At 40.0% G+C, this 26,155-nt stretch overlaps 1 protein-coding gene across 3 annotated transcripts in view; it reads left to right on the forward strand.

Annotated features, from left to right (window-relative positions):
• LTBP1 (latent transforming growth factor beta binding protein 1) overlaps positions 1-26,155 on the forward strand; it is a 216,204-nt gene that overhangs the window by 18,946 nt on the left and 171,103 nt on the right. For all 3 annotated transcript variants that reach the window (XM_032216849.1, XM_032216847.1, XM_032216848.1), the window contains exon 3: positions 17,062-17,347. In XM_032216849.1, coding sequence (XP_032072740.1) covers positions 17,094-17,347 — 254 coding nt within the window. In that variant the 5' untranslated portion in view covers positions 17,062-17,093. The remainder of the gene's footprint in view (positions 1-17,061; positions 17,348-26,155) is intronic.

The following is a 26,155-nucleotide window of genomic DNA, read 5'->3' on the forward strand; positions in this document are numbered from 1 at the left end:
GGGCAGAGCTTCCTGCAGGTCTTTGCTACGACTTAGTGGTCAACTGGATTTTACCAATTCTGATAGAATAGCCCTGTTTTTTTATAATATTCCTATAGCTGATGCAGAATTGATTGAAATTCTATTTTCTTTGTTAGTTTGGCGAAAGAGAAGAAGCAATGTAGTTGCTGATTACAACCATAGCAATTTTATGCCATGTCTTTGCAAGTGTAAAACCTAGGCTTGTGAGTGAGCGAATTTTCATTTTCCTGATATTTTAGGCATTTTTAGTTCTGATTATAGGGAAATGCACACTGGTCACTGATGTGGCTGTCATGGTAAGCTCTCATAGATTGCTTCTGCCACCATAGATATGCTTTCCACTTCTGTGAGGGGATGTAATTTTATTTTTATTTTATGTTTATTTATTATTTGTCAAGCATGTATAACAGAGAACAGATAAGTATAAACATGATTATGAATACATGAAATGGATATGAATAAATGGGGACATTAGGACAGGGACAGTAGGCACTTTGGTGTGTTTTTGCATGATGATGATGATGATGATGATTATGTGGTTAATCTTTGGTGAGATTCACAGCCTTTGCAGCTGGTTGGTAGCTCAACAGCTCAAGTCCTATCCAAGGACCTAGGAACTATTAAGGCAATTTTTTTATTATTTATTGTGTATTATTTATTATTTATTAGTTATTAGTTGTTATTTATTAGTTATTAGTTGTTATTTATTAGTTATTAGTTGTTATTTATTATTTATTAGTTGTTATTTATTAGTTGTTAGTTGTTATTTATTAGTTGTTATTTATTAGTTGTTATTTATTAGTTGTTATTTATTATTTATTAGTTTTTATTATTTATTATTTATTATTATTTATTGTTTATTATTATTATTATTATCATCATCATCATCATTACCATCATCATCATCACCACCACAACAGAATTGTATCACAGCGGCCAGTTGTTTCACCAGATTTGGCATTGATTACTAGTCGGGCCCCACCCAGGGGCCTAGGACGTCGTAACGTATTTTTGTAATATGCGTGCAGATCCAAGCAGTGCGGCCTTTTGCATTTGACTGATGGTGATTTTGTCAATTTTTAACTATTTTAAATGTAATTCCAGTGCTTTTGGAATAGCACCCAGTGTGCCGATTACCACTGAAATTACCACTGCTGGTTTGTGCTATAGTCGTTGAATTTTGATTTTTAAGTCCTGGTATGTCGCGATTTTTTTCATGTTCCTTCTCGGCGACCCTACTATCACCTGGTATTGCGATGTCTATGATTGTAGCCTTATTTTTTTTTCTTGTAAATATGTTTTATTTTCATTTTCATTTCATACAGTCACATATATACTGTGCATAACCGGGGCCATATAACATTGAACAATAAACACAGCCATTCTTGTCAACAATACCCCCCAAAATACAAACCCAATATACCACTTCAACCCTCCATACACCCTTTCTTTCACCCCCCTCCAACTTTCCTTTCTCCCCTCCAACATTCCCCTCTACCCTACTTCCCCTCCCCCTCTATCACTCCTCTCTCCCAATACACTCCCTCCCTTCCATCTCACCCTCCCTCCAATCCTCTCTCCCACCCTCTCTACCCCTCTTTCTTCGTTCCCTCTGCTCCTCCCTTCGGTGTATTTCTACTATCTATCAATATATTCAGCTTCCTATTTTTACACTAAAATTAAAAAAGCAACAGAGTACAAGTGCAATCATATTACTTTAAAATCTGATTGTAGCCTTATTTTTCTCAACTAGTGTGATGTCTAGTGTATTATGCACCAGTATTTTGTCTGTTTGTATGCGAAAATCCCACAAGATCTTGACCATCTGATTTTTGGTGACTTTTTCAGGCTTATGTTCCCACCAGTTTGTTGCTGATTTAATATTATAATTTTTGCACAAATTCCAATGGGTCATTTGTGCTACTGAATTGTGCCACAATTTATAATTAGTCTGCGTGATTTTTTTACAGCAGCTGAGTATGTGGTCAACAGTTTCATCAGCTTCTTTGCAAAGTCTGCATTTGGCATCATCAGAGGATTTTTCGATTTTGGCCTTAATGGCATTTGTGCGGATAGCTTGTTCTTGCGCAGCCACGATTAGTGACTCTGTTTCTTTCTTTAATGTACCTGTTGTTAACCATAACCAATTTTGTTCACTGTCCACTTTATCTTTTATTTTTTCCAGAAATTGCCCATGCAATGCTTTGTTCTGCCAATTCTCCATTCTTGATTTTATCACATCTTTTCTGTATTCTTGTTTCGTCTGTTGGATCTTCAATAGATTTTTGTTCTTTACTTCGATTAATAGATGTTCTTGACTTTCTTTTAAATAATCAGCCCGTGCATGTTTTTCTTCTTCAACTGTTTGCTTCACTTGTAATAATCCTCTGCCACCTGATTTTCGGGGCAGATATAGTCTATCAATATCACCACGTGGATGTAAACTGTAGTGCATTGTCATCAGTTTCCTGGTTTTTCGGTCCAAAATGTCCAAATCAGCTTGTGTCCAGTTAACTATACCAGCTGTGTATCTTATAACTGATATTACCCAGGTATTTATGGCCTTGATTGTATTTCCACCATTCAATTTAGATTTCAAAATTTTCCTAACTCTGTTGGCATACTCTCCCCTGACAATAGTTTTTACTTCTCCATGCTTGATGTTATCCAACTGCAGAATGCCTAAATATTTGTAGGCTTCATTTTCATTGCATTTAATTAGTTTAATTAGAAATGCCATTGGGCATTTCAATTCCCTCACATGTAGTGATTTTGCCCCTTTTTATGGATACAGTGGCACATTTTTCCATGCCAAAGTGCATTGAAATATCGGTGCTGAACACTCGGACTGTGTTTGTCAGTGATTGGATTTCTATTTCTGACTTTCCATAGAGTTTCAAATCATCCATATATAATAAATGAGATTTTTTTTCAGCTTCTTTGGCTGTTTGGTAGCCTAATTTCATTTTTTTAAAGATTACTGATAGTGGTATCATCGCGATAATGAAGAGAAGAGGTGAAAGTGAATCACCCTGGAAAATTCCTCGCTTGATATTAACCATTCCATAGTTCTCATTCCCTACTGTCAACTCAGTTCTCCACTGTTTCATCGCCTTTTCAGTAAAGGATGTAATATTTTTGCTAATGCCAGTTGTTTCTAAGCATTTTATGATCCAACTATGTGGCAGTGAGTCAAATGCCTTTTTGTAATCAATCCAGACCATATTCAAGTTTGTTTTTCTGTTCTTACAATTTTCTAATATCATTTTATCAATTGGGAGCTGATCTATTGTGCCCCTGCTCCTTTTTTTGTTGCCTTTTTGCTCTACTGGCAAGATGTTATTTGTTTCCAAATAATCCATGTTATCTACAATAATGCCTGTGAGTAATTTGAAGGTTGTTGGCAAGAATGTTATTGGTCTGTAGTTTTCAGGTGTTGTTCCTTTAGTTGCATCCCTCTGAATTAAGTATGTTTTTCCAGTTGTCAACCATTCATCCATTTGGCCCTTTTGTAAAATTTCATTCAGTTGTCTGGCCAATATTGCATGTAAACTGGTCAGATATTTAAGCCAGAAACCATGTAATTGGTCCTTTCCAGGTGATGTCCAATTCTTTACTTTTTTACTCGATTTTTGACAATCTCAGTTGTTATTTCTAATACTTGCATTTGTTTGTTGCCAATGCTTTTGTCAAAGTCATGTATCCACTTTGCTTCCTTGTTGTAGTTCTTTGCATTTTCTCACAGTTCTTTCCAGAATTCAACTGTGACCTGCTTTTCTGGTTTTTCACTTTTGGTGTCGTTGTTGTTGTTGTTGTTGTTGTTGTTGTTGTTGTGATGATGATGATGATGTAACCCTGTCCTTCTATAATTTTCTAAAATAAATAGAGTAGCCTTGGGCAGGTTTTGCACCATAATATGCAAATCTCTGCAACAGCTTTGTTAGTTTTGTGTGATACCAAGTATCTTTAAAAAATGTGGCTTTTTTCCAAGGCTTTGAGCTAGGTGGGTGGTGAGTCTTTAATGGGGCCCTGCATGTTGGGTTAGATGTTTTATTGCTCTCCTGGATGTGCATTGTTGTTTCTCTTTGGCTGTTGTTTTTGGATTGTTTCTATGGATGTCAGCTGTCCAGAGACACTATAGAGTTGGTCAGCTTTATAAATCAGATGGATAGATATTGTAGAACTTGGGTGCTTTACATGCGCATTTGATTTTTTTTTTAATAAGACTGTGAAGAGGTGTTTGTTCTGTTTCCCACTGCTGCCGTGGCATGTCCCATATTTCAGTTTACAGTTCCTGCTATAGTGGTGGTATTTTAAAATATTTCTGGATGGAGAAAATGGAGAGGCCAGACTGAATTGAGTGAACCAAGTTGAAATAAACAGCTGGCTAATATGGTAGTATGGTGTGAAAACATATAGTTCGAATATATATTTTTAAAAGTAGAAACAAATTCAAGCTGGCTGCTTTGCAGAGCTTACCTCTCAAAGACAAAAGGGAGATGCTTTTATTGATTCATTGTTAGAAAACACTTAATGCAAGTACAAGTCTGCATAAATTACAACCCATCTGGCCAAATGAAACTTCTAGTGATATAGGATAATTCACCAGACCCAACAATCATTTTTTTTTTGTTTATCAACTGTCTCGATTTGCAAGACCCAATAATTGGTGAGTCCTAAGTGATTCTGCTCTGCCATAATGTAATTCACTGCAAATGTGATAGGCTTACACAATGATGCGAAGAATGCAAACATTAACTGAAAAAAACATGTTGCATGATAGGAAGATGAGATCATTTTTAGTATCCAACCTAGTAAACTCAGTTATTAGGTACCAGAAACATTCCAGAACACTACATTTGTAGCAGCTTAGATAGCAATTGCATTTAACTAACAAATTACAAAGAGCCAAGAATATGGGCTATGTTGTTCAAAGTTAAAATTTAAGGTTTGATTGGGAGTGCAGGATTTAGACTGGCAAGGAGAAGGCATGACTTCTGCTTTATTTCTAGAGGTCATGTTTACACAACTGTAGATGTCACTACAGGAATGCATCAGATGTTTTTAAATGGGCCAACTAAGAATTCCAGCAATGACACACACTTTTATTAGAATTCCCAGTGCTTTCACAAATATGATAAAGTCATAGTCTTTATAGAAAAACATAGCCCTGCATATTTAACCCTCTGGTGCTGCCAAGAATTGTAGAAGAGCTCCTCCCTCCCAAATATAGTGCCAAAATACAGAACACTATTGACAGATAGCAAATTGTTATCATATGAGAGCTGTAAGTCTGTGTTTGTGCAGAAGTCATTCATTTATCTAATCCTTAATGTTTGTAGCGGGGAGAGATAAATGAAAAGATTGTGTAGCCAAAGATGGCTTAGTCGCATGAACTGAAGGAAATGGGGCAGAAGAAATCAGAAAGCAAAGATTTATTATAATGATGAGTGAAAGAAATTCTGGTTTGAAAGCAGAAATGGAAAGAGATGAAAACTTACAGTAAAGAAGAACCAGAGGAAAGTGGGAGTTCTACACAGTACGTAACAAACAGGAGAATGGAATGCTGAGTACTCAGGGGAACTTTCAAAAATATGGTTGGAAATTAGAAAACCAGTCTATATATATTGATTTGAACTTGCTATTAAGTATATTTCCACAATTTGTTTTCCTTTTTTCAGAACTTAGCTGTCACCTTCCGTGACCCGTCAAAAGCGCGTTCCACAAAAGCGCGGTCGACGAAATCGCGTATGTGACGTCATCACAACGCGACGAAAAAGATTGAAAAATTGAAATAAAAATTAAATTACAGCAAGCCGATTCACATAAAGGTAAGGGTTAGGTTAAGGGTTAGGGTTAGGGTTAGGTTAAGGGTTAGGGTTAGGGTTAGAGTGTTAGCGTTACGTTTAGCGTTAGGTTAAGGGTTAGCGTTAGGTTTTTCGTTACGTTAAGGGTTAGGTTTAGGGTTAGGTTAAGGGTTAGGTTTAGGGTTAGGTTTAGGGTTAGGTTTGGGGGGGTTAGGGGAAGGTTTTAGCTTTATTTTTACATTTTTCAATCTTTTTCGATCTTTTTCGTCGCGCTGTGATGACGTCACATACGCGCTTTCATCGACCGCGATTTTGTCGTCCGCTGTTTTGTGGTAGAACCGTCATCTTCATATAGACATGGTTCCCAACCTTTTTTTGGCCATGCCCCACCTAAGCATCTCTAAAATCCTGATGCTCCCCCATGACATATAATTCTTACTTTACTCAAAAGGTGAATTCTACTCATGCGGAGGAAGCCTAAAAAGCCACTGGTTTAAACAAGGTTTAAATTGCCCACCTGTGGCCTGGGCCCCATGTTCAGATAATTATTAGCGGTCTGGTCACCTCCTGATTGGATCATTGCAATGTGCTCTACACTAAGGTGACCAGATTTTCAGATTGGTAAAGAGGGACACCTTTGACCGGGGGGTGGGGGGGTTGATTAAAAATTTTATATGGAGCAACAAAAATTTTCATACAACGCAAAAATAGTATTGTTATGTTTTTTTTTATTTCAACATAACTACAATTTACAAATATAAATTGTAACTGTTGCCAAACATCCAAATTTTGATCACGTGAGGATGCTGCAACGGTTGCTAAGTGTGAAAATGGTCACTAAGTGTGAAAAATGGTCATCAGTCACTTTTTTCAATGCCATTGTAACTTTGGTCACTATATCACCTTTCTTGCCACAGTTCTTAAGTGAATAAATGCAGCTGCTAAGTTAGTAATATAAGTGAATCTGGTTTCTCCATTTGACTTTGTCAAAAGGTGATTATATGACCCCAGGACACTGAAACCATCATAAATACGAATCTGTTGCCAAACATCAAAATTTTGATCGTGTGACCATGAGGATGCTGCAATGGTCGCTAAGTGTGAAAATGGTCGCTAAGTGTGAAAAATGGTCATCAGTCACTTTTTTCAATGCCATTGTAACTTTGGTCACTAAGCCCATTATACCACCTTTCTTGCCACAGTTCTTAAGTGAATAAATGCAGCTGATAAGTTAGTAATATAAGTGAATCTGGTTTCCCCATTTGACTTTGTCAAAAGGTGATTATATGACCCCAGGACACTGAAACCATCATACATACGAATCTGTTGCCAAACATCAAAATTTTGATTGCGTGACCATGAGGATGCTGCAATGGTCGCTAAGTGTGAAAATGGTCGCTAAGTGTGAAAAATGGTCATCAGTCACTTTTTTCAATGCCATTGTAACTTTGGTCACTATACCACCTTTCTTGCCACTTAAGTGAATCTTAAGTGAAGATGTTATATCTTAAGTGAATCTTAAGTCTTAAGTGAAGATGTTATACAGTAGAACCTCTGGTCACGAACGCTTCTGACCAAAATATTCACATTCTCCCCCCTCCCCCCCGCTGCTGATTTCCCCTTCTGCACCATTTTTTTTGTAAGCGCCAAATTTCCAAAATTAGGTTTGATTCATGACCAAATCAGTTTGCGACCAATGTTATGGAACGAATTATGGTTGTGACTAGAGGTTCTACTGTATTCATGCCTTTACATACTCTATATCACCTCAAAATGTTGCACAGCCTTCATAAGTTTCTAATACAGATAAAATTAAATACAACATCAAAACCATAAAAAAGTAAAATTAACCTGGCTGGAAAATCCTATGCCTGTCTTGCTATTATTACTGACACACTTGCTGCAGTATTTGATGGCTAAAAGAAAAAAATATATTGTTAAAGTGTGTATTATATTCACTCCAGTGACGTGTGGTGACAGTTACCATTGGTGAGGCAAGACCGCAGCAGCGGCGAGAAGCAACGTCCCGGACATAAACGCGAGACACCTGTCGGACACAGTGGCGGGGGTGTTGCTTCTCGCTGCCGTCGCGCTCCACCGCCTTGCCCCCCACCTCCTCCGATGAACAATCCTGCTGCCCCGGCCTGCAGCCAGCCCACCACCCCTCGCCCGACCTGCTCCCTGCCTGGACTCACCGCTCTTCTCCTCCTCCTCCTCTTCCTCCTCGTCCCTGCTCGGTGCTGGGCTGGCTGCAGGCTGGGGCATCAGGATTGTTTGTCGGAGGAGGCGGGGGGGGCAAGGCGGTGGAGCGCGACGGTGGCGAGAAGCATCTCAGATGGACCCGGGACACCCAGAAGGCAAGCCGGCACTTCGGCATGCCTTTTTAAGTGCCGGCTTGCCTTCCGGGTGTCCTGGCTCCATCTGAGATGCTTCCCTCCGCCGTCACGTTCCACCGCCTTGCCCCCCCGCCTCCTCATACGAACAATCCTGCTGCCCCAGCCTGCAGCCAGCCCACCCACCCCCGCCCAACCTGCTCCCTGCCTGGACTCACCGCTCTCCTCCTCCTCCTCTTCCTCCTCCCCACTCGGTGCTGGGTTTTAAAGGGGTCTCCCCTCCCCAGTAGCCAGCCCACGCAGCCAATTCCTCCCTCCACCACCACTGTGTCCAACAGGCCAGGTGTCTCGCGTTTATGGCGGACATAAATGCGAGACGCCTGGCCTGTTGAAACACAGCGGCGAGAACGTCCCTGCCGCTTCCGTGCTCCGCCGCCTCGCCCCCCTGCCTCCGACCCCACCGCTGTGAAGAAAGAAAAAAAAACACACACACAAACCTCACAATAGAAAAATTACAAATTAAATTACAATAAATTTGAATCCCCCCCTCCCTCCGTCTGATCCACCTTTTCCAGATGTGGAAACTCTCTCAACTCTCCTCTTGTCCGCCCAACATAAGCGTGCTCAACGTAAGCGTGCTCATAAGGCATGATTTGCTGTTCCCCGATCAGGAGGCGGGAGAATCAGTGCCTCTTTTGCATATGAAAGTTTTCGGTTTTTAACTCCTCCTTAACTTTTAAAAGGCAAACAATTCCTTAGGCAAAAGAGGCCCTGAGTTCTCTGGCCTCCTCCCATAGTTAACACTGAGAGCAGACACCAAACCACTGTGACTTGGAATCTGGTAGCAACTACCCTGGCTTTAATTATTTTTTAAAAAAATATTTAAAATAGTCTGGGCTGTTTATGCTGTTTTATATTTTTACTGTTTCCTTGGATATCGTAACCCATCATCTGCAGAAGTGCCATCCATAACAAATTTAAAATAATAATTGTATTGTATGAAGTATGTCTTTTCACCTCCTTCCTCCTCCATTAAAAATATAGTTTAATGATGCTTTGGGTGGGTCATTAATGACATTGCTTGGAATAAAGACTTTACTTTTACTTATGGAACAATCTCTGGGCTGTGTATCATCCTGTGAAGCTGTGGCATGCTATCTAATCTAACACGCTATGAGTAACTATATCTGTTCTTCCAAACATGCCCAGAACAGTTATAGAAAAAAATACATTTTCAGCTTGATGTCTTCCACAGAATCTTTACCTAACCAGCACTAGCTATAATCTTATTTTTCAAACACCTCTAGAAAATATTTAATTTATTAGGCCAATTTATTTACTTTTATATATTTTTTAATGAAGTTAGTTTTATTCAGGCTACAGATAGAACACTATTTTTGATTGAACTCATTAAATAAAACATTTAAATAAGTAAGACCATGAAAGGATTATAATTCAAATGAACAAACCAGGAATTTAAAAATTCATATGTTATCTTACACTTAATTTGTTGTGATCAGTTAAACATATTGTATATATTTAATCATATTCAAAGTCTACTAGAAATGGGTATCGGGAACCATGTTAACATAATATAAATCGCTGAATAATGTCATATGTTATAAGCTTGATTCATATTACTAAGAAGCTATTCTGGTTTAAGGAACGTAAAATTCTATGCATAGATAAACTCAATTTTGGGCTGTACTAATTCATGCATTTGATTACAGTCTAGAAATAGTTTCCTGTTTGAGTTGAAATCTTTGTCAGATGTAATTTTAAGGTATAAGGCATTGTTTTTAAGATGCAGCATAATTCTGTGTTATTACATTCCTTTCCATGCATGAAAGGATTCAGATCTCATTCTGAGGCATGGAAGCTCACTTCTTGTTTTGTAACTGAGAACTTTGACCGCTAAGGGGTATTGGGGACCATAAGATACCAATGACTACATTAACTCTTTTGTAATGTGCATAACAGGATAGGTTCACTGAGGTTTTTAAGCTAGCATAACTCTTTGGAATCACCCATACACCATCCCAAGTTGTGGCATCCGAATGCCACTGAGAGCAACAGCTGTGATTTACAGTTCTTCAGGAGGCCATGCATAACTGCTTTAATCTTGGAGGGTGCACTGCACAATTCCTAAGGAGACACGAGTTACATAGTGACAGCTTTGTTGTTCTGGGGCAAACAGGAGGAGGAAGGGGAATATTAATATGTTTGCTGCTTTGAGTTATTTATAAAGTTTAAAAAAGGGAGGGAGGGTTTAAAAATCAAATAAATAAACATGGTCAATTAAACTTAGGGTGAGCCCTGTTTTAGCATTCACAAAGCCTTAATTTCTCCTCTGAATTGGGACTCCTAGCTGGTTGCATTTCTTATAAGGAAGAAATTTGCAAATAAAATGTACACTTTCTGGCTTGTTTGAGAAGAGAAAGATAGAATTCTCATTCAGATAACATACTAATTTTTAAAATAATCCTCTAGTTTAGTTGTTCCTGCTCATGGAAAATATTGAAATGAGAAAGAAATTATTCCATGCATGTGTATACAATCTATGAATGATAAAGAGGATGCCAGGCAAAGTAGCTTCATTTCTTGCCTCCTCAGTATTAGTGGTGGGTTACGACCGGTATGTCCCAGTATGGGCGTACCGGTGCCTGCCGGGAGCACTAGATACCGTTCCGGTATGGTGCTCCGGAGGGCCCACCCGCCCGCCCGAGCTCCTTACCAGTATTTGAAATTTTGGGGGCTTCTGTGCAGGTGCACGGAGTGCAAGGCGCCTGCGCGACACTCTGACGAGCAGCTGGAGCAGAGTGTTGCAAGCGGTAAATATGAATCCGCGCATGTGCACGTGCACTAAGCACATTGATGTGGTGGATGCCTGGCCCTGTTGCACCATTCCAGTTGCAACGGGATCTGGAACCCACCACTGCTCAGTATCTATTGATAATTCCCATTACTTTTTTCAGAAGTGAAGGAATACGACTCCCCATTTCTTGGGGTTTATTCAAGGATAGATCTGTCTAGTTGAATGAAAGAATGTAAGATTAATGCAAATGGATCACCTTCATCTGAGTTCAGTTTTTAAAATGTGGAAAGTTCTATTCATTGACCACTGCTTTGTTTGATTAGAGAACTTGCCTTCCTGTCTGAAAGTTGCTGAGAAACGTGTATACCTTGATTTCTAATGAATACTTATTGGCATTGCATCCTTCCTTGTTTTGTCATGAAAGAACATTCACTTTGGATAATCTTCATCACTAGAAATAGTCATTTGTAATCACAAGAAATGCATCAGCAAGCATTATACAAAATAGGTTCCCACTGACATGTTTCTGTCAACCCTAACTTGGGAGTGAGGGTTGGAGGTGAGAGTGTTGCAACTAATTTAGTAGAATGAGCATGCTTAGCTTGAGCTAGCTTATCCAATCTTACTACTAATAACCACCTGGATATGTCATTTTCTTAACAGCAATATGGAAGAGATTAGTCAGTGTCTTCTGTTTGGGTAGAAATACAACCATGGTATAAAACAGAACCATTTTCTCAGCTCACTAAGGCCACTGAGCCCAAATCAGAATAAGCAGATAACTGTTTAGCAGCACTCAGAAGAAAACTGCTTGTATCAGCCCTAGGTCTAATGTAAAGTTCATTCATTTGTTTCTTTACAATTATGTATTTGCTTCTTTTTCTCACATCTCTAATGAAAAGTTCTTTCATTGAAGAGAGAGAAGTCCTATCATAAGGAGAAAGAAGATCTGATGTAACAGTGGTCCATCCAATTCATTCCACCAGTGCATCTTGAATATCCCAACTACTGTAATAATTAAAAAACAAAACAACAGAAATTACAGCATTTGTGAAAATATCAACAGACCCAATACATCATGGTCATAAACTGTTTCAGCTTTTTCCCTCAAGGTGACACTACAGGACATTGCACGGCAAAACTGCCAATTACCTCCCTACGACCAATTAGATCCCACAGATTGGGCCTCCTCCGAATACCATCTGCTAATCAATGTCGACTGTCGACCACTCAGGGGAGGGCCTTCTCTCTGGCTGCCCCGGCCCTCTGGAATGATCTCCCCGTGGAGATCCGGACCCTCACCACTCTTCAGGCTTTCCGCAAAGCTATCAAGACCTGGCTATTTCGGCAGGCCTGGGGTTGATGAGTTTCCAGCACCACTCGAATTTGTTGCGACTGTTGTTTATCTTTTAACTTGTTTTGTCTTGTTATTTGGTTTGTTAGCCGCCCTGAGTCCCTCGGAAATAGGGTGGCATACAAGTGAAATAAACATTCCCAAACATTCCCAACAAAACAACTAGATACAAGAACAGTTTCCCCCCATATCATCTCTCTGCTGAACAACTAATTCCCATAACATTGTCCTATGCCCTAGAATGGTCAAACTACCTAGTAGGGCTGTATTACTGAGAAGCCATGGTGGCGCAGTTATTAGAATGGAGTACTGCAGGGTACTTCTGCTGACTGCCGACTGCCGACTGCTTGCAGTTTGGCAGTTCAAGTCTCACAGGCTCCAAGTTGACTCAGACTTCCATCCTTCTGAGGTTGGTAAAATGAGGAGCCAGATTGCTGGGGGCAATATGTTGACTCTGTAAACTGCTTAGAGAAGGTTGCAAAGCACTGTAAAGTGGTATATAAGTCTTAAGTGCAATTGCTATTGCTATCGTTCTCATCTTTCCTATTACCTACTGTATTTCCTTAACTTCTTATAACTTTGTTGTTTATATCTTATGATTTATGTTGATTGTTTTTATTTAGTAGCCTATTATGATTTATATTGGTTATTTAGTATCCCATGGCTATCATTAAGTGTTGTATCTTATGAGTTATAATGAATATATTTTATTGAAGATTATGATCATGATTTATCACTTGTTGCTAGTATGTACATTGAGAGCATATGTATCGGAGACAAATTCCTTGTGTGTCCAATCACACTTGGCCAATAAAGAATTTTATTCTGTTCTGTAATAAAACCGAGACAATCCCCATCCCGGTCATTCAGCAGATAATTTAACTTGCGGACCGAACATCAATGACCATGGAGTAAAATAATGGAAATTTTTCAGAGAGAACTGAGCATCCTAGAATACCCTAACGATGTATTTTGCTAGCATAAATAATTTCCTCCAAATGCTGTAATTTGGGGATAGAAAAGAGTTTGGCTACACTTGGAATTTTGAAATCATGTTGCAGGAGTTCTACAACATGCTCTCACATGACCACAATTAGTTACAAAATACCCCTTTACCTGAAATCAAACTGTTGATGTTATTCTTTTCATTTCCTCTAGGCAAGTAAGATGTTATCTGCATCTCTGCATCTCCCAGCTTATTTAGTTGTTTTTTTCCCCCGGAGGAGGCAAAATCATTCTAAGAAAGCTATGGGCTCTCTAATAGGAGCATGCTGGGATTTTTATAAAATAAGATAATGCTATAAGGCCTGATGCTTTTTGCCTTGCAGCATCTCAGCTTTTTATGTTTTAATTTAGAAAATTAACATAAAAATGAGGTCAGGCAGGGTGGGAATCTAGGGGAGGCAAAATTATTCAGAACAACAGAAGAAAGCTTAACAAAAGGTTAAGAGTTAAAAAGGTTAATAAAGGTTAATTGGATGTGTTTGCCCCTAATTCTGCAATTGTTACTTACTTGAACTGCATCTGGGGCCTGCGTGGTTGCATAGGGGCTTTTTGGAAGATGCAAGTGACAATAAATACCACACTGCATTTTAATTTGATATTAAAATATTTTGGGTTTAAAGAAAATTATGGGATTTAATGGCAGGTTTCAAGCCCCATTCATCTGGGCAAGGCCAAAGAAGTAAGAACAACATGTATTTTAGTCAGGAATATTTAATGTAGAATTCTGTTTTTCATACTTGGCAACTAAGATATGTGAAATCCAACTCACAGCCAGCCTGCTGAGTCTATCTTAAGGTAAATACTAACTCCACACATCTTAAAGTTGTCATGATTGGGAGGGAAAAGGCTAGACTAAGGTAAATACAGAATCCTGGAAACTTCCAAGATTTCCTACTGTCATCTGTATTGAGTTTCATAAAGTAGAGTAATCTATGAATTCCTCTGGGTTGAGTTGCTGTTTATGATATAAGCTGCCAATGGATTTGCCTTCTGTTCCTTGATTGTTTAGATCTACTCTCCTTTACATTATTTTCCCAGCCTTCATACATCTCTCACCTCCGTAATAGCAATAGGATTCTATGCTTAATTCCTTGCAAAATGCCTGCAAATTCAGGAGGATTTGGTTCTTGGGGCATTCTCTGAGACTAAAATCACATTGTAACACTGTGCTGGATATTTAAAACAATAAAAATAAAATGTTATTTAAAAGTTAACTTTTTATTCTGAATTAGAAGTAAAGCCTGATATTTTGTCCTTGAACAATTTGGTATTGTTTGTTATTGTGGCTTCAATTAAAAATGGCTCTGGTGACACAAAACAGCTTTTTCTCACTATTGCCAGCAATTGCATAAAAACTATTTGACTCGAGGGTATTTTCCTAATAGGTGAATTAAACATGCTGTGTCTTGTTCTGTATTTTCAAGCCAGAGGATGGAAGTGCCAGTGTGTTTAGAGGCCTGATATATACAAAAGGGTGAAATTCCAAAGTATTTTAGGTAACTAATAATAATAATCTGGCTATAAGTGATAGTCAAGGTATGTTATTGACAATTATCTGCTCTAATGGAAGAGCTGGATCTGCTCATTGAATTCAGTTGATCAATACCAGTTTATGTTTGTAGGCTGAGCAGAGGTGAGTTATGCTGTGCTAAGAAATCTGATGATGGCTTGAAATCATCCATGACCAGTTGCTTTGCCAGTGTTCTTGTGTGCTTACTAGTAGAAGCTTTCACGAAGCCTGTAGGAAATCTGTCTCAGCTACTCAATCATTCTCACCTAAACTAATCGTTATGGTTAAGTGTCAGGCTTTTGGTCTGTCAGTTCCTTGTGCATTATATGCAATTAAAGGTCCCATGAGACTAGAAGAACATGGTAGGGGTTTGGTTTTTTTTTCATTCATTGGAGACCTGAAAGCAATTGGATAATTTGAAATAACAATGAGTTCTTAGTCCAGAATAGAATAGAATAGAATAGAATAGAATAGAATAGAATAGAATAGAAGCAGCTTGCCAATGTCAGTTTTACAGTATGGAGCAGATTTGAAAGTGAGAAATGCATTTGATGTGTATCAGAGGGTGTGCTCTTTTTGTTTCAGGACACAACAAATACATAAAACATATGAAGAACTTCTGTGTCAACACTTTTCAATAGTACTCAGCAAAAATATTTACCCAAAGAGAAATAAAGTACAACTCTCAAGTGATATGTTTTAAAATAATTAAGTTTTCTTTCTGAAAATGTGTTTCTTGCACAGCAGTGTTGCACCGTAGGCTTTTTTATGTACATCTATTACATATAATATCTGTATAATTGAAGCAGGTTAAAGTTACTGGCTGTTTCTTTTTCTGGCTTATCTGTCCTCACAGGGGTAGCATTATTGATTATTAAAAGGCCATAATTCATGTCTAGTAAATTCTTACAGATTTACATTGTATGTCTTGATCTCATAGTCTTGAAACTTGACTGAATTGTTATATTCCTCCACACTTCAGGCAAACAGGCTACTGTGGTGATCTATGTCATAGTTTTTCATAGATTCTATGAAAACACTTCCATATATCTAAAAACAATCAGGGAGAAATTTGCAGCCTCCTTTGAATTTACAAGCTTTTCTCTTTTACAGTGGACAGAAGCATCAGCTTTTGGGAGAAAAGACATTAAGTATCACCACAGAAATCTTGGTTGGCACCTTCAAACTCTGCATATTTTAATCAAAAAAGGAAGTATACCTCAAATGGAGCACATACACATTTTAGAAAATGAAAGTGGGTAGCTGCCATCCAGTGCATTACATGAATGTTGGCCTACCTGCCAAGAAAAGATATTTAAAAAGCAAGGATGGTAGAATGCATGTTTTGGAAGCGACTAAATCCTACTAAATCTCCCTGATGAATGATTCCCAACTTTCATTTGAAATCCTGTAATGAAGATTAGTTCTCTATTCAGTGACCCTGTTGCCAGAAATTCTGCCTAATTGATTGGTAGTGATCATCTTGAAGGGAGGAGGCAGAATATAGGAATTTGCACATGTTTGGGTAAACCAGAGTTTTATAACTGGCTAGATCTCAAGCTACCAATTTGTGAAGTGGATGTATTTTGCTTGCAGCATATTCTAAACGTTCCATATGCTTCCCTCTTCCCCCCAATACCTGAAAACGCTGTACAACTACTGATTTGATTGATTTGACAAAAGTGAGGGTGGTTTTTACTAAAAAAAAAGTGCCATAAAGGTTGAGTATTTGTGTCAGGGTATATAAACCAAGTAGCTGATAAAGACAGATTTGTAGATTTGCTGGTAACAAACAACCTACATCAGCCCTTCTGCAGTTAGTGCCTTTCAACTATAAAGCTCAATGTCTTTAATTCCCAGGCAACATGGCTATAACCAGGTAGCAGGAGGTTGGGGAAATCTGGTTTTTATTTTCACCCTGAAGAAACTCTTAATTTGATAGTCACAATAACAGCTTATACCAGATTTAACTCTTCAGATAACTCCAGTAAGCAGCATGAGACCGAAGATCTCAGGAAGCTGTAAATTCTGCCTATTTTGTACAACTGTAAGTGTAATATTTGTGTCTGCTACTCAGCAATGACACCAATGACTTTAGATATGGGGTCTTTACTGCACTGTATAGAATTTAATCCCAAAGAGTTGGTTTTGCTTAAAGATTGTGTAACATAAACATATTTTATTTTTCTATTCACTTGTCCCTTTTGTCCCCTTAGCTAACTGTTCACCACCATGCCAGAATGGAGGGATGTGTCTACGACCCCAGTTGTGTGTCTGTAAGCCAGGCACAAAAGGAAGTATTTGTGAGGATGCCACCAAGCAAGAAACTGTTTCACCTGGGGGATCAAGTCCAGCTACTCCACCCTGGCCTATCCCTCAGCGGTCAGTTCAGCAGATGTTTTCAAAGAAGGTGCAGATCCATCAGAAACCGAATCCCATGGCTCAGATGACATTCACACTCAAACAGAAACCTCCTGGATTATCTCAGCAGGCACAGCCACAGTAAGCCTTTTCATTACTGTATGCATGTGAGCATGTTTTAAATTTGCAGTATGAACTATATGGGACTGTGCAGCTTTTATAAGGCAAATTTATGAGTGTCCTCAACTTCCTTCATAGTATTTGTATTTGTATTTATTAGACATTTATAGGCCGCCCTTTTCCCTGAGGGGACTCAGGGCGGCTTACAATCAAAAAAGAAAGGGAGTGTAGGACAATACAAAAAGAAATGTGCACAAAAGTAAATTAAACAGTAAAACTCAACATTCACTCAGCTTTCGGGAGGGGCAAAAATAAACTTATCCCCAGGCCTGACGGGCTAGCCAGTTCTTGAGGGCTGTGCGGAAGGCCTGGACGGTGGTGAGGGTACGAATCTCCACGGGGAGATTGTTCCATAGTGTCGGAGCCGCAACAGAGAAGGCTCTCCTCCGAGTAGTCGCCAGTCGGCACTGACTGACGGATGGAATACGGAGGAGGCCAACTCTATGCGATCTGATGGGACGCAGGGAGGTAATTGGCAGAAGGCGGTCTCTCAAATAGCCAGATCCACTACCATGGAGCGCTTTATAGGTGGTGAGTAGGACCTTGAAGTGCACCCGGAGATCGACAGGTAGCCAGTGCAGCTCACGGAGGATCGGTGTTATGTGGGCGAACCGTGGTGCGCCCACGATCACTCGCGCGGCCGCATTCTGGACTAGCTGAAGTCTCCGGATGCTCTTCAAGGGCAGCCCCATGTAGAGCACATTACAGTATTCCAGCCTGGAGATCACAAGGGCTCGAGTGACTGTTGTGAGGGCCTCCCGATTCAGGTAGGGCCGCAACTGGCGCACCAGGCGAACCTGGGCAAATGCCCCCCTGGTCACAGCTGAGAGATGGTGGTCAAAAGTTAGCTGTGGGTCCAGGAGGACTCCCAAGTTGCGGGCCCTTTCTGAGGGGTGTAAGTTTTGTCCCCCCAGCCTGAGTGATGGTATGTTGGTCAAATTTTTGGGAGGGAAACACAACAGCCACTCGGTCTTGTCTGGGTTGAGTATCAGCTTGTTTGCTCTCATCCAGTCTTTAACGGCTTCTAGACCCCGGTTCATCACGTCCACCGCTTCATTGAGTTGGCACGGGGCGGACAGATACAACTGTGTATCGTCCGCATATTGGTGGTATTTTATCCCGTGCCTTCGGATGATCTCGCCCAGCGGTTTCATGTAAATGTTAAATAGTAGGGGGGATAGGACCGACCCCTGCGGCACCCCATAAGTTAGGGGCCTCAGGGACGATCTCTACCCCCCCACCAACACCGACTGCGACCTGTCCGAGAGATAGGAGGAGAACCACTGCAAAACAGTGCTGCCCACCCCTATCTCCCGCAGTCGTCGCAGAAGGATACCATGATCGATGGTATCGAAAGCCGCTGAGAGGTCCAGGAGAACTAGGATGGAAGCATGGCCTCCATCCCTAGCTCTCCAGAGATCATCGGTCAATGCGACCAAAGCGGTTTCTGTGCTGTAACCGGGTCTGAAGCCAGACTGGAAGGGGTCAAGATAGTTAGCTTCCTCCAAGGTACGCTGAAGCTGGAGAGCCACCACCTTCTCAACAACCTTCCCTACGAAGGGGAGGTTGGAGACTGGACGATAGTTATTAAGAACAGCTGGATCCAAAGACAGTTTCTTCAGGAGGGGTCTTACCACCGCTGTCTTGAGCGCGGTGGGAAAGTACCCCTCCCGAAGAGAGGCGGTAACAACCGCCTGGATCCAGCCTCGTGTCACCTCACTGCTGTTGGCAACCAGCCAGGAGGGACACGGGTCCAGTATGCAGGTGGAGGCACTCACAGCTCGCATAGCCTTGTCCACATCCCCAGAGGCAACTTCCTGAAACTCAACCCAGAGATGGTTTGCCAAGTCTTCTCCTTGTGTCTCGGCTGGATCTACTGGGGTGGAGTCCAGGTCCACTTGAAACCGGGCAACTTTGTCCGCCAAGAACTGGACATACTCCTCAGCCTTACCCTGTAGGGAGTCCCCCGTCTCCCTCCTATTTAGGAGGGAGCGGGTTATCCTAAACAGGGCGGCTGGGCGGGACTCGGCGGACGCTACCAAGGAGGCAATATATGTTCTTTTTGCTGTTCTTAAGGTCCGAATATACTCCTTGGTGCATGCTGTTAAAAGTGCCCGTTTCGACTCGGACCTATCGGACCTCCACGAGTGCTCTAGGCGTCTCCTCCGGCGCTTTACCTCCCGGAGCTCCTCAGTGAACCAAGGAGGCCTCCGGGGGCCGCTGACCTGGAGGGGCCGTAGCGGCGTAATCCGGTCTAGAGACTCCGAAGCTGCCGAGTGCCAGGCAGCGACGAGGGTCTCCGCCGAACTGTGGGCGAGGGTATCAGGAAATAGGCTGTTACATAGAGAACTTTTTCTATAAATTTGAGCATTTTCATAAAGCCAATAGTTTTCTATAATTAAAGGTCGTGACATCATTTTAAAAAAATCAATAGGTCTGATTCTTATTGTATATTACATCAAAGGTAATGTTGGTAGGATAAGTGCCTTTGAAAACTTGTTGAATATGGTAGCAAGGAATTTGGTTTAGTGGCATTTTGTGGACCATAGGGTTATATCAGTGACAGCCCAATGGAGAGCCATGGCACTGAGAAAGTACAGGACAGTTTTGTATAATAGCACCAACAGTTGGATTCAAATTTAATTGTCTTGAGAGCTGGAAAATCGGGAGTAACCTAGGACCTTGAATGAAGTGCCTGCTATAATAAAAATAAAGTGGATTCTTATGTCCATTGATATAAATGCTGCTGTGGCATTTATAAAAGAAAATATTGTCTAGATCAATGGTCACTCATATTCTTCAGCATGCTTGTATGTAAATATGTAAATGAATGTCCCCATTCATAGATCTAGACCTAGATATAGATATATAGATATAGATGTGCATGTGCACCTCCTCCACCCCAAAAGCAATCTGAGCTATATCATGATTGCTGTAATTTGTAGAGGAAAATTAATGCCTTTTATAACTAAGGTATCTTTCGTCAGTCATCTTAAAGCAGTGGTTCTCAACCTGTGGGTCGCGACCCTTTTGGTGGTCGAAGGACCCTTTCACAGGGCTCAGCTAAGACCATCGGAACAACATATTTTAGAAAAAAATACAGAAAACATAAAATAATTTTATGGTTGGGGATCACCACAACATGAGGAACTGTATTAAAGGGTCGCAGCATCAGGAAGGTTGAGACCCACTGTCTTAAAGCAACCAACATTGCTTCAGAAGAAAGTTAAAATGTCTTCTGCCAGTGATTTTGCCAAAGATATTACTAGAACAAGTAAAGGGGGTTCAGGTTAGGGCCTTTAAGAAAATTATTGTCATCTACAACTCCTTTAGGAATTGCATTGAATTGAATTTATTCGATTTGTATGCCGCCCTATTCCCAAAGGGACTCAGGGCGGCTGAACAAAAGCCAAGGGGAGGGGATTACAATACAAAAAAGTAAGACAAAAACACAACAGGACAATACAGACAATTAAAAAAAACACAACAAGCACAGCCAATTCGAGTAGGGGTGGAACTCAACAACCCCAGGCCTGCTGGGACAGCCAGGTCTTAACAGTTATACGGAAGGCCTGAAGGGTGGCGAGGGTCCGAATCTCCATGGGGAGATCGTTCCAGAGGGCCGGAGCAGCCACAGAGAAGGCCCTCCTCCGGGTGGTCGACTACCGGCAATGGCCGGCAGATGGAATTCGGAGGAGGCCTACTCTGTGGGATCTAATGGGTCTATGGGAGGTAATTGGCAGAAGGCGGTCTCTCAAGTGCCCAGGATTGGAAGGAAGGATTGGAACAGAAAATAAGGACCGACAACTGACCATACTAGACCCACTTTTTAAATGCAGGTTTGTACTTGGACGTGAACAGAGTTACTGACTTATTTTGCACTCTCTAACACTTATGTCGGTTTTAAATTTTTACTTCTGGAATCTACATCACACCACATTGCAATTTAAAAGAATCCTTAATATGGCCTTTTATCCTTTTATCTTTTCTCCAGATGATGTAATATGTCAAATGTGTTACCACTGTTTTTCGTTGAAATGATGTGAGGCATGGCAGTACTAGGCATCCACAATAAAATTCTTATAGTAAGCATTCACAACCAACTTCCCCACATACTTGCTCAAAGGCAGTAGTTCTCCTTAAAAGCCTAAGAAGGACAAAAGTTTCATATCACATTAAGGAAGGATTTCCATATTAAGACCATTACTAGTCAAGGAGTCTGAATAACATGCAAGCTGGCAATTGTGTGGGTCCCAAGCAAAGCAATTGTTATCAAGAATCAGTACTTTTCTAGGAACAGAGTGCTGGCCTCTTAAGAACTATTAAGAACTTAAGAACGGTTTTAATGAAATCTATTTCTTGGGAAATCGCTTGTTAGAATGGTATTCCTTGACTATCTTATATTGCTTTGGGCTTGGATCAAATGGTGTACAAGACAATTTTCCTGGGGGCTGGGAGATAAAAATGAGCCAAAAATGGCCCATTTTTCATGAAAATTGTCCCGTTTTTTGTTAAAAAAAGAGAGGCATGCATAGCCTTTAGGAAGCTTGTAGAGTGGTCCTGGAGACTGGGGGGGGGGGGCAAAAACGAGCAAAAACCAGGCTGTTTTTTGCTTGTTTTTGTCTTCCCCAACCCTGGAGTACTTTGCAGGCTTCCCAAATCCTCTGTACATCTATTTTTGTGAAGCGGGTGAGGTTTCAGGAGGCCAAAAATGCTGTATTCAGTGTATAAGATGCACCCAGATTTTCACCCTCTTTTTGGGGGGGAAAATGTTCATCTTATACTCTGATAAATAGGGTAGTCCAGATAAGAACCACAACTATGAGTACTAGTTCTATCGTTATTAAAAGATTATGTTAATAGAATCTTCTGAAATGCTTCCCATGCAGTCTGTGGCTCTTCCTCCTGTCTTACAAAGCCCTCCCTCCTCCCTTCCTTCCTTCCTTTCCTGCCTTTATTATATTTACAAATAACTCAAGGTGGTTAACATATCCAACACAACTTGCTCCTCCTATTTTTTCCACAACAGCAAACTGTGAGTTGAGTTGGACTGAAAGAAAGCAACTGGCCAAGGTCACCCAAGTGGATTTCTAGCCTTTTGCCTTAACTACTAGACCAACCTGGCTAAACCACTAGATCTAGCTTAATCACTACACCAAACATACTATTATATTTACAACCATAGGATAAAACAATATTCCGCCAAAAATAAGAACAAAAAACAATAAAGCAGAAACAGAAAACACTGGCACCACAACCAAACTTCTCCAACACTTATCCTTCAACTCTGGTTTCATCCCATTCCCACATTTCAGAAAGCCAGTTCTTCAGTGTTTTCCAGACAGTTAAAAGGATGAGGGCCTGTTGAACCTCAAGAGGAGAAATGTCTATGGGGCAAAGACTGTCACAAAAAAGGAATACTTCCTTGGTCTCTTTTGCCATCAAGGAAAGTTTGCCTTGATGTCATCTTAAGTAGGGTTTATCAGACTCAAGAAAAGGTTTATGATATCTAATTATCAGTGGGAATACAGTGGGTAATTTAAAAGGCTACAGACAGTGATCTACTTACGATCATAATTGCGACCAGAATTTGTCTTGATGGCAAAATTTAAGGGAAGGGACCTGCAGTGTTTTTATTAAAGCAAGAATAACAGTATTTGGGGGGGGGGGAGCACAGCAATGAAAAGGACATGATTGATTGACCATTGTCAAAAGTAATCTTATCAAGTTTTAAAGTCAAAATTAATACTGTCTCTAGGACAATTAGTTAATTTATGTGCTTATTCAGTTCATCTTCCTATGTTAAAAATATCTCTTTGTACATGCCGTTATCAAAGCACAGCATAATTGGAGGAAATTGACTGCAAAAAGGGATTCAGTCAGCACTGCTTGAAGAGTTCTCATTCAAATAAGTATTGAATGAGAACTCTTCATGAGAGTATTGAAGTTCAGATTACCTTTAATCTACATGGTTAAAATAGAATAAGGGCTTCTCCCCAGCTTTTCAATAATACCTTGTGAAAACTGATCCCCTTTTCAAATGTTCAGAAATCAAAATTGCTATTTTTAAAGAAAGCCTCAGAGAACCCTGTCTTTTATCTTGAATTGTAGACATTTGCAAGAAAGAACGAAACACCACTAATACTCTTTTGTCCACTGAGACGTTTAAGCTTCTAGACACAAGATTGTTGTATGCTTGCCTCTAGAGTTCTCTCCCCATCCTCTTTGATGCCTTTAATTGAAAATGCAAAAACAGTCTTATGCAACTTTATGTGAAACTGAACTATTGTTTTATTATTCTGTTGTTTCCAATTTGATGGCAGACTTTTTTTTTTGAACACATGACATTGTTGGCCTCTTTTCAAAGGGATTCCTTGGTAGGCTGTATGCTATAATAAACTTTATTGTAATCCTATCACATGTATTATGCAGTGTTCATATGATACTCTTTTTAGTTAATAGAGTTTCTTTTGGCCTTGTGAATTGAAATAATATTATCTTAATGTATTTGCAAGGAGAAAAGAAGCAAATGGAAAGTATATTGTGTCTGGTAATTTAAAATATATAATATTCAATGAAAGGATAAATCATCGCTAGAGTTTTGAAAATTCAAAGCTAATACAGTGTTTTTACTGTTATGCTGTTGGGCAGTAGGTGGCAAGCTTCACTTTTCCTTTTCCTTGTATTTATTTTCAAACTACAGATAGGCCAGAATTTCAAGAGGCTTATTTGAGTTCTCTGCAAGATGTCATTTCTTGGCGGACAGAATTTGATTGACCTCTTTTTTATTCAACTGGAATTTTGAGTAGAAAGGCTTTTCCTATTTCCAGAAGGTAGAATAAATGTGAATAAATGCATAAATTATTGTTTCTAGACTGGATTTAACAAAAATATAACTACTATAGCCAGTACATTGCAAATGAGTATCTGCCAAATATTGTTCTATTTAATTTGTGTCATGGGGCTGCATCACATACATCTTCCCTAGTTTTGAAGGTATCCTATGAATAATCAGTTCCCAGTTTATCATATCTCACTTGCCACAAACAAAATACTTGACTGAAGGAAATGAAAAGAAGGAAATACCGGCTTAAATCCTTTCCTAAGGAAAAATACCAGTTACGAGGAAAGATGGCATTGTGAATATCGCTTCTCTATTGATTCTTCCTGTGGGATAGTTCTGTGAGCAAATCTGATAGTAAATCAATGAATTGGTCTGAGAAGGTTTCTTCCGTGTTATTCATAAATGTCCATAGCTGGCATAGTACAATACAATACAATAGCAGAGTTGGAAGGGACCTTGGAGGTCTTCTAGTCCAACATTCTGCCTAGGCAGAAAACCCTATGTCATTTCAGACAAATAGCCATCCAACATCTTCTTAAAGACTTCCAGTGTTGGGACATTCACAACTTCTGGAGGCAAGCTGTTCTACTTATTAATTGTTCTAACTGTCAGGAAATTTCTCCTCAGTTCTAAGTTGCTTCTCTCCTTGATTAGTTTCCACCCATTGCTTCTTGTTCTACCCTCAGGTGCCTTGGAAAATAGTTTGACTCCCTCTTCTTTGTGGAAACCCCTGAGATATTGGAACACTGCTAACATGTCTCCCCTAGTCCTTCTTTTCATTAAACTAGACATACCCAGTTCCTGCAACCGTTCTTCATACGTTTTAGTCTCCTAATCATCTTTGTTGCTCTTCTCTGCACTCTTTCTAGAGTCTCCACATCTTTTCTAAATCGTGGCAACGAAAACTGAATGCAGTATTCCAAGTGTGGCCTTACCAAGGCATTATAAAGTGGTATTAAAGTGGTATAAAGTGATCTTGATTTTATCCCTCTGTTTATGTAGCCTAGAACTGTGTTGGCTTTTTTTGGCAGCTGCTGCACACTGCTGGCTCATATTTAAATGGTTGTCCACTAGGACTCCAAGATCCCTTTCACAATTACTACTATTGAGCAAGGTACCACCTATACTGTACCTGTGCATTTCGTTTTTCTTGCCTAAATGTAGAACTTTACTCTTTTCACCATTGAATTTCATTTTATTAGATAGTGCCCAATGTTAAAGTTTGTCAAGATCCTTCTGTATCTTAAGCCTATTTTCTGGAATGTTGGCTATTCCTGCCAGCTTGGTATCATCTGCAAATTTGATGAGTTCCCCATTTATTCCCTCATCCAAATCATTGATGAAGATGTTGAAGAATACTGAGCCTAAAATAGAGCCTTGGGGTACTCCACTGCATACTTCCCTCCATGTAGATGCAGTTCCATTGAGGACTACACGTTGAGTGTGATTGGTCAGCCAGTTATGAATCCATCTGGTGGTGATGCTGTCTAACCCACATTTTTCTACTTTATTTAATAGCAGGTTATGATCTACCTTATCAAATGCCTTACTGAAGTCCAAGTAAACTATATCGACGGCATTTCTTTGGTCCACTAATTTTGGCACTTTGTCAAAGAATTAAATAAGATTAGTCTGGCATGATCTGTTTTTGACAAACCCATGTTGGCTTTTGGCTATTACTTTAGTATTGCTCTAAGAAGAATGGACCAAAAAGAATAATTCTATGTGTTCAAGGTTCTATAATAGAATGTATGAATGACCTTTCTTGGGGAAAATGCTGCCCAGGAAACAATCAGTCAAGGGAGGCAGGCCACCTAGTGGCCAGAGAAATAAACTTAGCAAATACCTATCTTAATGAATCAAGAAGTTAAAAGTGGAAGTGGAAAGTTTGTGCCTTCAGACTTGCAAGATTCTGCAAATGTAGC

This window comes from Thamnophis elegans, chromosome 4, assembly GCF_009769535.1.
Source record: "Thamnophis elegans isolate rThaEle1 chromosome 4, rThaEle1.pri, whole genome shotgun sequence".
Lineage (NCBI taxonomy): Eukaryota > Metazoa > Chordata > Lepidosauria > Squamata > Colubridae > Thamnophis > Thamnophis elegans.